The 14,698-nt window shown below is 41.6% G+C and overlaps 1 protein-coding gene across 2 annotated transcripts in view; it reads left to right on the forward strand.

The window, feature by feature from the left end:
- ABHD6 (abhydrolase domain containing 6, acylglycerol lipase) overlaps positions 1-14,698 on the forward strand; it is a 55,601-nt gene that overhangs the window by 26,316 nt on the left and 14,587 nt on the right. For both annotated transcript variants that reach the window (XM_050778516.1, XM_050778517.1), the window contains 4 exons: positions 3,460-3,616; positions 5,601-5,714; positions 7,234-7,366; positions 11,270-11,427. In XM_050778516.1, the coding sequence (XP_050634473.1) occupies positions 3,460-3,616; positions 5,601-5,714; positions 7,234-7,366; positions 11,270-11,427 (562 nt within the window). The remainder of the gene's footprint in view (positions 1-3,459; positions 3,617-5,600; positions 5,715-7,233; positions 7,367-11,269; positions 11,428-14,698) is intronic.

Raw genomic sequence — 14,698 nt, forward strand, 5'->3', positions numbered from 1 at the left:
AAATAATAGCAGAATATGACATCACCTAGCTATATGGTAGTTTAATATATTTCCTATTCATGGACACTAAGGTTAGTACTGATTTTTTTGTATTTTAAACAACACATAACATGGCTGGAACATCTTTAAAAATATTCTTTTTCAAGGTTGCTACTTACTTCCTTGAGATAGATTATTCTTGGAACTATAATTACTGGGTCAACAAGGGGCATGAGGTTTCAAAGATTCTTGATATTTTATGCCAGATTGCTTTCTAGAAAGGCTGAACTGTGTAACTGGTTATATAAATGCATGTGTGTGCACACACGCATGCGCACACACACACACATACACACACACACACACACACACGCACACACACACGCCAGCTACAGTGGCTCAGTGGCAGGATCACTTGAGTTCAAGACCAGCCCAGGCAACACAGGGAGACCCGGTCTCTACCAAAAAAATTTAAAAATTAAAAAATTAGCCAGGCATGGTATATGCACCTGTAATTTCAGCTATTCAGGAGACCGAAGTGGGAGGATCACTTGGACACAGGAGGACAGGGGCTGCAGTGAACCGTGATTGTGTCACTGCACTCCAGCCTGGGTGACAGAGTAAGACCCCATCTCAATTTAAAAAACCCACCACTTTTCTAATTTAGAAGCTCATAAAGGGTATTCATTTTTTTCTTTATTAATTTTTATTTAAAAAATTGGGGGGATACATACTATGTATATATGGGGTACATGAGATGTTTTGATACAGGTATGCCATGTGAAATAAGCACATCATGGAGAATGGGGTATCCATCCCCTCAAGCGTTTATCCTTTGAGTTACAAACAATCCGGTTACACTCTTTAAAAATATTATTTTTAAATATACAAATAAAATTTGTTATTTAAAAATATACAAATAAGTTATTATTGACTATAGTCACTGTATTGTGCTATCAATAGGTCTTATTCATTCTATTTTTTTTTTGTACCCATTAAGCATCCCCCTTACCCCCAACTACTCATCTCAGCCTCTGGTAACCATCCTTCTACTCTCTATGCCCATGAGTTCCATTGTTTTGATTTTTAGATCCCATAAGTAAGTGAGAACATGTGATATTTGTCTTTCTGTGCCTGGCTTACTTCACTTAACATAATGATCTCCAGTTCCATCCATGTTGGTGCACTATTCATATTTTTAATTACTAGTGAACTTGAACATGTTTTTTATGTTTGTTAGTCATTAATATCTTTTCTACTCTAAGGTACCTTTTCATTTATTTTGCCTAGTGTTGAATTAGGATTTTAGCATGGTTGAGATCAATTTGTGAGCTTTTTATTTATTAAGGATATCAATCTGTAGCTGTCATATTCATTGCAAATATTTCCCCTAATTTTTCCTTTTAATTTTTGGCAAATCATGTATTTGGAAGGACAAAATCATCTTTACATAATATTAATAACTATCATGTACTGAATACTTACCATGTGCTGGGCATTGAACAAAACTTTGTACATGGATTACCTCATCATTTAATCTTTGCCATATTCTTAGTGCAATGTAGCATTTCTTCATAAGATTATATAGTTAGTGTCTTATTCCATTTTGTGTTGCTATAGCAGAATGCCACAGACTAGGTAATTTATAAAGAAAAGAAATTTGTGGCCGGGCGCGGTGGCTCAAGCCTGTAATCCCAGCACTTTGGGAGGCCGAGACGGGCAGATCACAAGGTCAGGAGATCGAGACCATCCTGGCTAACCCGGTGAAACCTCGTCTCTACTAAAAAATACAAAAAACTAGCCGGGCGAGGTGGTGGGCGCCTATAGTCCCAGCTACTCGGGAGGCTGAGGCAGGAGAATGGCGTAAACCCGGGAGGCGGAGCTTGCAGTGAGCTGAGATCCGGCCACTGCACTCCAGCCTGGGCGACAGAGCGAGACTCCGTCTCAAAAAAAAAAAAAAAAAAGAAAAGAAATTTGTTTGGCTTATGGTTCTGGAAGTTGGGAAGCCCAAAAGAATGGCGCCAATATCTGGCAAGGGCCTTCCTGCTGTGTCATCCCATGGTGGAAGGTAGAAGGACAAGAGACTATAAGAGTGAGCCAGAGGCAAGAGGGGCCCAGACTCACTTTTACCAGGAAAGTACTCCCTCAATAATGGCATTAATCTATTTATGAAGGCAAAACTGTCAGGGCCTAATTACCTCTTAACAGTCTCACCTCACAATGGCAATTACATTTAAACATGAGTTTTGGAGGGGACGTTCAAAGTCAGTAAGTGAATGAGAAGGGATGTGAATGGATGAACAAAGTCATGTTATAATTTAGAATTTTGAAATATGCTTGTCTTGTTGTAAGAAGAGCTTTTAAGCTAGCCAATGCTATTATGTTCTTTACGTTTTGAGTGGCAATGCAGTCATTAAAAAGGTTTCAAAAGAAACCAACCAGGTGCGGTTTAACCAGCTGGACGCCTGTAACCCCAGCACTTTGGGAGGCCAAGGCGGGCAGATCGCTTGAGGCCAGGAGTTTGAGACTGGCCTGGCCAACATGGCGAAACCCTGTCTCTACTAAAAATACAAAAATTAGGCAGGCATGGTGGTGTGCGCCTGTAACCCTAGATACTCAGCAGACTGAGGCACAAGAATTGCTTGAACCCAGGAGGTGGAGGTTGCAGTGAGCTGAGATTGCCCCAGGCTGGGTAACAGAGTGAGACTCTATCCTGAAAAACAAATGAACAAACACAAAACCTGACCAAACAAACAAACAAAAAACATTATGTATGCTCCCACATTTTTTGTATGCAGATAAAAGTAAATATGAATATATATCTTCTCTCCCTCTCTGCTTATTTTACACAAAGAGTTAAGACCAGTCCGTTTAGGTTATTTGCTTTTGCAAGACTTGGCTACTTCTTTAGTGTGAAGTATCTTACAAAGTGCATCTCTGATTAAATTAATTATCTCTCATCTTGGAGGGATTCACCATGCAGAGAGTTCAATTTGTTTAGATGCTAGTTTCATATTGAAATTGATTTTGGGCCAAAGTCCAGCACTGCCAAGTTTTATGTAACCAGCAGAAGCTGAGCTTTCAACCAGCTGCCATATGTTATGAGGAACAAAGCCAGAGGACCAGTGCAGATGATTCTCAAGAAATAAGTTATTACTCTCAAAGTCTCTAGAAAGACATATTATCAAAAGGTTATTATGTGTTGCATGCTTCTTAAGAAAACACCACATTTCCCTTCCTAGAGTGATTAGTAAAATATATAGCAAAATAGTTCATTTAAGGTGTTCTCTGGAATGGTTTGGCTTCGTATTCCTTGAGGGTAAAGCTCAGGAGGACTCTAGAGACTAATGGAGGACAAGGACTGGAGAAGTGTTTGTGTTATCACTAAGTAAGACTTACAGAGAGGATCTGTGCCCATCTTGAAGCCACTCATCTAGAGCTTACTGATTTTGGTTCGTCTTTATTTCCCACCCTCTCCAGGTACTGGCGGAGGACACTGGGCATGCAAGTCCGCTATGTTCACCATGAAGACTATCAGTTCTGTTATTCCTTCCGGGGCAGGCCTGGGCACAAACCCTCCATCCTCATGCTCCACGGATTCTCTGCCCACAAGGATATGTGGCTCAGTGTGGTCAAGGTGCAATTCTCGATTCTTCTCTCTCATAAGAAAAGGGAGTTGGGTGCAGTGGCTCATGCCTGTAATCCCACACTTTGGGAGGCTGAGGCATGAGGATTGCTTGAGTCCAGGAGTTCAAAACCAGCCTGGACAATATAAAGAAATGCTGTCTCTACAAAAAAGGAAAAATGAGCCAGGTGTGGTGGTGCGTGCCTGTAGTCTCGGCTACTCAGGAGGCCGAGGTGGGAAGATTGCTTGAGCCTGGGAGGTCAAGGCTTCAGTGAGCCATGATCATGCCACTGCATTTAGCCTGGGCAACAGAATAAGACTGTGTCTCAAAACAAAAAAAAAAAAGGGAAGAAGAAAAGCGTTTCCACTAGGACATGATGTCATCGACAATGGTAGAAAGCAAAGGGAACTCAGAACTGTGGTGGTTCAAGTCATATTAGAACTAATGCAGTGTGGTCTGGCACAGTGGCTCACACCTGTAATCCCAGCACTTTGGGGAGGCCAAGGTGGGCAGATGACTTGAGCCCAGGAGTTTGAGACCAGCCTGGGCAACACAGGGAGACTCCATCTCTACAAAAAATACAAAAAAAAAAAAAAAAATTGGCCAGGCATGGTGGCATGCACCTGTAGTCCCACCTACTTTGGAGGCTGAGATGGGAGAATCACCTGAGCCTGGGAAGTCAAGGCTGCAGTGAACCAAGATTGTGCTATACCGCACTCCAGCCTGGGCGACAGGAGTGAGACCCTATCTCAAAACAAACTAACAAACTAATGCAATATATTACTCATTCTTTTGTCAGAAAAAAATTATTGAGTTGAATATGATATATAAAACCTATGGCTTAGAAATCTTTTTACCTCATGGATATTTCTTTGGGGAGGCTTCTGACACAGCTGCATCTCAGAACTGCTGTGAATTCAGAGTTGGGCTTTTAAAAGTCTTTTCTTGTACTCCCAAGTTTCTTCTCTTCCTTCCCCTCCATCTTCTTCCTTCACTCCTTCTTTTCCTTTCCTTCCCACTCCCTCTTCTGCATCTGCTTTTTTCTTTTCCTTTGCCATTTAGAGAAGCAGTCTTGATCTGGCAGCTCTCTGGAAGAGTTGTCCGAGTTCACTTTTTGTCTTGGTTTGCTTGGGTGTGGCAACTTGCTGCCCTTGGTAAGAGTGATCAGGTGTGAAGGTTGGGGCTGGCAGAAGTCTTGGGCAGGAAGCATCCCTGGCTCCCACCTCAAGCAAGACCATACCTGAGAGATCCCAAGTATCATCTACACCAGGAGGTAAAGACTCACACACCCTCTAGTTAGTTGTGTTCTTAATTCCAAATTCCACTGTGAGGACAGTCATCTTCATGCCTTGATGAACTTCCTGTCCCCTCCTCAGATAAGCATCTTTCTCATAACTGGATGTTTGTTTGTTGGTAACTTATGTTTCTCAGTTTCCTGGTTAAAAGTGGTACATATCTAAATGGAAGAAGGTGTTTTAGGATAATAATAATTTCGAGAATTAGACCTTAAAGTAAAAAGAAACCAGGCAAACCAGAATCAGGGTGATCAGACGTGGTTCTTGGGGAAAACATTGCTCCTGTTGGCTCTGGAGCTGGCTAGGATATGAGAGAACAGAACCATCCCTTGCATTTCCAAGTCAGCAGCTGCATGGCTGGAGTAAGTGTGGAAGGGGTGAGGGAAAGATGAGGTAGTACGTGTCAACCGGTGTGAAGAAAAAGCAAGAGACTTAAGCCTACTGCCCCGACTTTGTCCCCTTTTTACAGGCATCTCCTGAGCTTGCTTCCATTTATATATTAGTCTTTGCGGGCCTCTGCTCCTGATGAGGCTACTGGCAATGCTTATTCACATTACTGGGGTAAAACACTGAGTGGCCAAGACCCATACATCCCCAGGGATGACTGTCTGGGTCACTGTACATGGGGCAACCTCCCAAGAAAATGGGGAGACATGTTTTGCACACCACATGCTGACTCTCCAGGTCTGTGTGTCCTCAGTTCCTTCCAAAGAACCTGCACTTGGTCTGCGTGGACATGCCAGGACACGAGGGCACCACCCGCTCCTCCCTGGATGATCTGTCCATAGATGGGCAAGTCAAGAGGATACACCAGGTAAGCAGGAGGCTCTACCAAAGTTTGCCCAGACTGTCTCAGCCGCCATTGCATGTCCAAGTCTGGAGAGCAGGGAAGGGAGTCCCGTGCTACCTCATGACCAGTCTCTAGTACATTCTGTCTACAAGTGATGGCAAGCCAAATGGCAACCTGATGATATCTCCGGTTGGCAGTGGAGGGCCAGGGCTTATTACAGACTGTTCACCTCTAAGCCTATTGCAGTTGTTTGTAACTAAATACAATCTGAGCATTTTCTTAACTCTTTGAAAAGGGGTTTAGAATTTCTTAAAACCAGTTCCCTTCCTAGGGATCTCTTTTTCTGCTTACCAGCTATATGATAACAGTAATAGCCCCTCTGCCTAGCTGGGGAGGGTGTTCTTCACATTGTAACCTACTTTAGCATCTATTGCTAGCACCTATTTTAGAATCTATCTCTAGCCTTCTCTGGCTAAGCTTTCAAGATCATAGGAGTTTAAGAGCCATTTCAGAATGGGGTAGCCTGTAAGTTTCAGGTTGACCTTAAGTATTTTCCCCCAAATGAGGATATTTAATATCTGCCTCCTCCATTAAGCTGTTTTTTAAATTGGGTCAGGAACCTTGTCTTTTTAGCTCTTTGCTGTGTTTTCAGCATCTAATCATAGTTTCCTGTACATAATAGATATCCAATAAATATTTTTTAGAATGGTGGGTAGTTGGGTGGATGGCTGATTGGATGATTGGATGGATAGATGGATGGATGGTTGGATGGATGGATGGTTGAATAGACAAATGAATGGGTAGTTATATGAATGGATGGTCAGATGGATGAGAAGATCTTTAAATTAGGGCAGGAGCCCTCAAGCTACAGCCCATGAGCTATGTTTAGCTTGTACCTATTCTTGTAAACTAAATTTTATTGGAACAAAGCCACATTCATTCTTTTATTTAATACATATTGCCTTTGACTGCTTTTGTCTGCAACAGCAGAGTTGAATAGTTGCGACAGATCATATGGCTCTCAAAGCAGGAAATATTTACTCTCTGGACCTTTATAGAAAACTTCATCAGCCTGGGCAATATGATGAAACCTCATCTCTACAAAAAAAAAATAGCCAGATGTGGTGGTGCATGCCTGTAGTTCTAGCTACTCGAAAGACTGAGATGGGAGGATCACCTGAGCCCCAGAGGTCAAGGCTGCACTGAGCCATGATCACGCCACTGCACTGCAACCTGGGTGACAGAGTGAGACCCTATCTCAGAAAAAAAGAAAAGAAGGAAAAGTTTGCTGACCCATTAATTAGCAGAATCCCTGTTGATTTTATATTTATAAATGACCTCTCAATCTCTTGTGCCAGATAAAGAGAAGTCCATGCATGCCACAGGGCTCATCTTATAACGGATCCAGTAGAGTTTCAGACTCTCTTTAAACAGTAGTCATTTTCAGTGGTCCATAGGAAGTCCAGGGGTCTTCTATGCTGTAATCACCATTGCCATTGTCTACAGCTGTATAACCAAGCTGCTTTCTCATTTCCCTTCCTAGTTTGTAGAATGCCTGAAGCTGAACAAAAAACCTTTCCACCTGGTAGGCACCTCCATGGGTGGCCAGGTGGCTGGGGTGTATGCTGCTTACTACCCATCGGATGTCTCCAGCCTATGTCTTGTGTGTCCTGCTGGTAAGTTATGAGGCTGAAACATCCCTCCGCTGGGATGAATCCCTGAGGAAACAAGTAGCTAGTGTCTGCTGTGACTGTTTTTTAGAATCATCTTTTTGATGTATGCTTGAGAGATATGCAGTGTTTTACTGATAACTCTAACCAACCAATAGTTATATAATCATAATCATAACCAGACTGATTTTGAAAATATAGAGCCAGCCTTGTTACACCAAGAATTTGAGGTGGGGCCAGGCACAGTGGCTCATGCCTGTAAACCTTTAGAAAAAAAAAAACGGAATTTGAGGTGGTTGATTAAAATGTATATAGTGCTTTGCAGCACATACTTTGAAATATAATGTTACTATTAACATCCAACATTTATTGGGCTCTTACGACCTAAGCTGTTTATATGAATTTAATTCTTGCAGTAGCCCTGAGAGGTAAAGCTACTATAATTATGCCCCTCCCCTTTTTTGGTAAAAATTGAGAGATGTTTATTTATTATAATAAGATCTTTAAAAAATCAAACTTTAGTTCCTCTGTTTTTTTTTTTTTTTTTTTTTTTTTTTTTTGAGACGGAGTCTTGCTCTGTCACCCAGGCTGGAGTGCAGTGGCCGGATCTCAGCTCACTGCAAGCTCCGCCTCCCGGGTTTACGCCATTCTCCTGCCTCAGCCTCCCGAGTAGCTGGGACTACAGGCGCCCGCCACCTCCCCCGGCTATTTTTTTTGTATTTTTTAGTAGAGATGGGGTTTCACCGTGTTAGCCGGGATCGTCTCTCGATCTCCTGACCTCGTGATCCGCCTGTCTTGACCTCCCAAAGTGCTGGGATTACAGGCTTGAGCCACCGCGCCCGGCAGTTCCTCTGTTATTACATGTACATATGTCAATGTGAAGTGTAACATGTTCTTAGATATTACCATTTGAAGTTGGATTTCTGAATTTATTTTTCTTCTGTAAGTCTTCAGACTTGTATTTATAATATATAATAGATAAAAATCATGTTTTCTCTCTTTCTCCTCTATCTCCCTCTCTCCCTCTCTCTCCTCTCTTCTTTTTTTTTTTGAGACAGAGTCTGTTGCCCAGACTGGAGTGCAGTGGCGCGATCACGGCTCACTGCAGCCTTGACCTCCCAGGTTCAAGCAATTCTTGTGCCTCAGCCACTCAAGTAGCTGAGATTACAGGCGTGTGCCACCATGCCCAGTTAACTTTTTGTCTTTTCAGCAGAGGTGGGGTTTTGCAATGTTGGCCAGGCAAATTTGAATCCTGTTGGCCAGGATCCTGTTGGCCTGAATCACTTGAACTCCTGACCTCAAGTGATCTGCCTGCCTCCACCTCCCAAAGTGCTGGGAATAGGCGTGAGCCACTGCTCCCAGCCTCTCCCTCCATCTCCTTTTGGTGCTTTATTGGGGTATTATTTATACATAGTAAATTGTCCAAATTAAATGCACATCTCAATGACATTTTACATATGCAGTTACCATCCAGGTCAAGATATTATGCCTATTTTATAAATGGGAACATTGAGGCACAAAGAAATTACATTAGTGCCAGAACCACAATAGGAACAGAGCCCAGGCTGCTTGACTCCAGAACCCAAGCTGTAATGTTTGGAAGTCCTTGCATATTTACTACCTCCTTTTTATGACTCATATCTTCTACTTCCTCTGTATGATTCAACTAGAATCCAGCCATGAATTGAACATTTAATGACTTTTACTGAAACTTAACTAAATTGACCTTTAAAATCCTTCTGCCACTCTGAAAGCTAATCATTTTTGATATGTTAAGGACATTGAAATTGAAGAGAAGACACTAAAGAGTCTTCTCTTCTCTTTTTTTCAAGTATCATATCTGAAATAATTTGATCTTATAATAATAAGTTTGAGAATTGAAGGAACAGCATCCATGCAAGGTTTTTAGATTTTAAATCACTTACAGGAGGTAAAATCTAACTGACTTTTTCAAGTATAGGTTCATTTGCTCAGAGAAAAAATTTACATCCGAATTTCAATTGGAAATTTAAACTTAAGTTTGTATGTGAAAACTAAAAAGTAGAAATAAATTCAAGATTATATTCTACCAAGAGTTTTAAAATAAACTTTCTAAAAATGTTGAAATAATTGTAAATTTACAGAAAAGTTGCAGAGATAGTATAGAGAGCCCCATATAACCTTTACTCAGTTTCCCCATTAATAGCTCATATTACCACAGTAAATTTGTCACAACTAAGAAACCAACATTAGTATATTACTGGTAACTAAATTCCAGGCTTTATTTGGATTTCATTTAGTTTTTCAACTAATGTCCTTTTTCTGTTCTGGGATCCAGTCCAGGATACCAAGTGACATCTAACCTAGGTTTAGTTTTGAAGAGAGAGGAAAAAGATAATGTCATCTGCTTCATGGCGTCATGAAAGCCATACATCATACTCATGTTAGATTTAAAGGATTTGCTGGACATAGATTTATAAAGTGTGGATTTCTGCATCACAATCAATATTATTGATGCTACTGCTCTTTGCTAGATTTTGCTGGGCGAGAAGCTCACACCTGTAAACCCAAAACTTTGGGAGGCTGAGAGGCGAGGATTGCTTGAGGCCAGGAGTTCAAGACCAGCCTAGGGGAGACCCCCATCTCTACAAAAATATAAATTTTTTTAAAAAAAGTCAAACATGCACACGTATGTTTATTGCAGCACTATTTACAATAGCAAAGACTTGGAACCAACCCAAATGCCCATCAATGATAAACTGGATAAAGAAAATGTGGCACATATATACCATGGAATACTATGTAGCCATAAAAAAGAATGATTTCATGTCCTTTGCAAGGACATGGATGAAGCTGGAAGCATCATTCTCAGCAGACTAATACAGGAACAGAAAACCAAACACCACATGTTCTCACTCATAAGTGGGAGTTGAACAATGAGAACACAGGGACACAGAAAGGGGAACATCACACACCGGGGCCTGTCAGAGTGTGGGGGTCACGGGGAGGGAGAGCGTTAGGACAAATGCCGAATGCATGTGGGGCTTAAAACCTAGATGACAGGTTGATAGGTGCAGCAAACCACCATGTCACATGTATTCCTATGTAACAGACCTGCATGTTCTGCACATGTATTCCAGAACAAAGTAAAAAAATTAAAAAATTAAAAAATAAAACTAATTATTTGGCTAAGCTAAATGCCTAGAAATTTGTTCCATGCTGGAAGTGAAAATTAGTTTTGCCCTCTTGCATACATAGCATCAGCTTCTGTGGACTCTCATGTCATGCCCTGAGGTGATGGGAGATAATGAGAAATCTCAATTTTGCTCTCCTAGAGGAAGAGCAACTGTGGAGAAGGCAGCAGGGTTGCTGCCCTAAAGCAAGGGACAGCTCAGAAGCCTCCCAGTCCCCCTGTGTTTTGTCATTGACCCCAAATAAGAGAGTACCATGTGGGTCCAGGCCAAGGGAAGGAGTGCCATTCATGCCAGCCCTATGTTTTCTTCCGGTCATGTATTTCCTCACATTTCCTGTCAACAATCAAATGTAATCAGGCAAGTTGTCTTCTAGGCTAACCCTCCTTAAATTCTATCATACATATGAATCCCCTGGCAACTTGTGAGAATGCAAATTCTGGTTCAAGAGGGCCAGGGAGGGGCAGCGTCTGCATTTCTTATGGGCTTTTGATGCTCCTGGTCCATGGACCACAGTGTGAGTAACCAGTCCCTGAAATATGTGGAAGGATTTTTTTGTGTGTTTCTCAGTATGGTTTTGATTTGAGCAAGGATGACAGTACCAACAAAAAAGAAATCTACTCATGAAATAAACCTGAAATATATTAACTCTGGGCTGCTATTGGAAGTTCCCTATATAAAATGGGGGTTGGTAAGAAGGTGGATGTATCATCAAGCCATTTGGGTTTGAATCCCACAGGCCTGCAGTACTCAACTGACAATCAGTTCGTACAACGGCTCAAAGAACTGCAGGACTCTGCCGCTGTGGAGAAGATTCCCTTGATCCCGTCTACCCCAGAAGAGATGAGTGAAATGCTTCAGCTCTGCTCCTATGTCCGCTTCAAGGTGCCCCAGCAGGTAACGTGGTTGCAGCAGCGACACAACTACCCTCCCCAGAGGCCCGGGAGAGAGTACCAGCTCCCTGCACGTATTCCCTCCTTCACCTACTCATTGACTCCTTGTCCTCTATCTGTATATATTTAACAAGTGTTTGTGCAGTGCCTGCAACACTTCGGGCACTGTGCCGGCACAGAGGTCAATACAGACAAGAAGGTCCCTGGGCAGACATGGTCCAGTGCGGGGAGGCAGACAATAACAAGTAAACAATGAATTACCAGTGGTCATGAGTTTTATAGCGGAAACGAAGATGGTGTAGTGATTGAATACAGGGAGGCAGGGGTGGCTTTGATAAGCCTCTTTGAGGGACAGCATATGCAGAGGTGGAAAAACATGCATATTCAAGACAAAGGAGGCTGGGGTAGCTGGAGCTCCAAGAATAAGAGAATGGTCAAGATGGAGTTAGAAAGGGAGGCAGGGGCTAAATCAGAGATACTCAATTTAAAAAAAAAAAAATCTTAGGACCCCTTATACTCTTTTTTTTTTTTTTTGAATGGAGCCTTGCTCTGTTGCCTAGGCTAGAGTGCAGTGGCATGATCTCGGCAAACTGCAACCTCCATCTCCCAGGTTTAAGTGATTCTTCTGCCTCAGCCTCTTGAGTAGCTGGGATTACAGGTGCCTGCCACCATGCCTGGCTCATTTTTTATTTTTAGTAGAGATGGGGTTTCACCATGTTGGTCAGGCTGGTCTCAAACTCCTGACCTCGTGATCTGTACACCTTGGCCTCCCAAAGTGCTGGGATTACAGGTGTGAGCCACCGTGCCTGGCTAGGACCCCTTATACTCTTTTTTTTTTTTTAAATATACTTTAAGTTCTAGGGTGCATGTGCACAGCATGCAGGTTTGATATGTAAGTATGCATGTGCCATGTTGGTATGCTGCACCCATCAACTCATAATTTACATTAGGTATTTCTCCTAATGCTATCCCTCCCCCAGCCCCCAACCCCCCGACAGGCCTCATTGTGTGATGTTCCCTGCCCTGTATCCAAGTGTTCTCATTGTTCACTTCCCACCTATGAGTGAGAACATGGTGTTTGGTTTTCTGTCCTTGTGACAGTTTGCTGAGAATAATGGTTTCCAGCTTCATCCATGTCCCTGCAAAGGACATGAACTCATCCTTTTTATGGCTACATAGTATTCCACGATATATATGTACCACATTTTCTTAATCCAGTCTATCATTGATGGACATATGGGTTGGTTCCAAGTCTTTGCTATTGTGAATAGTGCTGCAATAAACATACATGTGCATGTGTCTTTATAGTAGCATGATTTATAATCCTTTGGGTATATACCTAATAATGGGATTGCTGGGTCAAATGGCATTTCTAATTCTAGATCCTTGAGGAATTGCCATGCTGTCTTCCACAATGGTTGAACTAATTTACACTCCCACCAACAGTGTAAAAGCATTCCTATTTCTCCACATCCTCTCCAGCTTCTGTTGTTTCCTGACCTTTTAATGATTGCCATTCTAACTGGTGCGTGATGGTATCTCATTGTGGTTTTGATTTGCATTTCTCTGATGACCAGTGATGATGAGCATTTTTTCATGTGTCTGTTGGCTGCATAGATGTCTTCTTTTGAGAAGTGTCTGTTCATATCCTTTGCCCACTTTTTGATGGGGTTTTTTTTTCTTGTAAATTCGTTTAAGTTCTTTGTAGATTCTGGATATTAGCCCTTTGTCAGATGGGTAGATATCAAACATTTTCTCCCATTCTGTAGGTTGCCTGTTCACTCTGATGGCAGTTTCTTTTGCTGTGCAGAAGCTCTTTAGTTTAATTAGATCCCATTTGTCTATTTTGGCTTTTGTTGCCATTGCTTTTGGTTTAGTCATGAAGTCCTTGCCCATGCCTATGTCCTGAATGGTATTGCCTTGGTTTTCTTCTAGGGTTTTTATGGTTTTAGGTCTAACATTTAAGTCTTTAATCCATCTTGAATTAATTTTTCTATAAAGTGTAAGGAAAGGATCCAGTTTCAGCTTTCTACATATGGCTAGCCAGTTTTCCCAGCACCATTTGTTAAATAGGGAATCATTTCCCCATTTCTTGTTTTTGTCAGGTTTGTCAAAGATCAGATGGTTGTGGATCTGTAGTGTTATTTCTGAGGCCTCTGTTCTGTTCCATTTGTCTATATATCTGTTTTTGTACCAGTACCATGATGTTTTGGTTACTGTAGCCTTGTAGTGTAGTTTGAAGTCAGGTAGCATGATGCTTCCAGCTTTGTTCTTTTGGCTTAGGATTGTCTTGGCAATGCAGGCTCTTTTTTGGTTCCATATGAACTTTAAAGTAGTTTTTTCCAATTTTGTGAAGAAAGTCATTGGTAGCTTGATGGGGATGGCATTGAATCTATAAATCACCTTGGGCAGTATGGCCATTTTCACGATATTGATACTTTCTATCTATGAGCATGGAATATTCTTCCATTTGCTTGTGTCCTCTTTTATTTCACTGAGCAGTGGTTTGTAGTTCTCCTTGAAAAGATCCTTCACATCCCTTGCAAGTTGGATTCCTAGGTATTTTATTCTCTTTGTAGCAACTGTGAATGGGAGTTCACTCATGATTTGACTCTCTGTTTGTCTGTTATTGATGTAAAGAATGCTTGTGATTTTTGCACACTGATTTTGTATCCTGAGACTTTGCTGAAGTTGCTTATCAGCTTAAGGAGATTTGGGGCTGAGATGATGGGGTTTTCTAAATATACAATCATGTCATCTGCAAACAGGGACAATTTGACTACCTCTTTTCCTAATTGAATACCCTTTATTTCTTTCTGTTGCCTGATTGCCCTAGCCAGAACTTCCAACACTATGTTGAATAGGAGTGGTGAGAGAGGGCATCCCTGTCTTGTGCCAGTTTTCAAAGGGAATGCTTCCAGTTTTTGCCCATTCAGTATGATATTGGCTGTGGGTTTGTCATAAATAGCTCTTATTATTTTGAGATATGTTCCATCAATACCTAGTTTATTGAGAGTTTTTAGCATTAAGGGCTGTTGAATTTTGTCAAAGGCGTTTTCTGCAACTATTGTGATAATCATGTGGTTTTTGTCATTGGTTCTGTTTATGTGATGGATTACATTTATTGATTTGCGTATGTTGAACCAGCCTTGCATCCCAGGAATGAAGCCAACTTGATCGTGGCAGATAAGCTTTTTGATGTGCTGCTGGATTCGGTTTGCCAGTATTTTATTGAGGATTTTCACATTGATATTCATCAGGAATATTGGTCTAAA

This window comes from Macaca thibetana, chromosome 2 (assembly GCF_024542745.1).
Source record: "Macaca thibetana thibetana isolate TM-01 chromosome 2, ASM2454274v1, whole genome shotgun sequence".
Classification (NCBI taxonomy): domain Eukaryota; kingdom Metazoa; phylum Chordata; class Mammalia; order Primates; family Cercopithecidae; genus Macaca; species Macaca thibetana.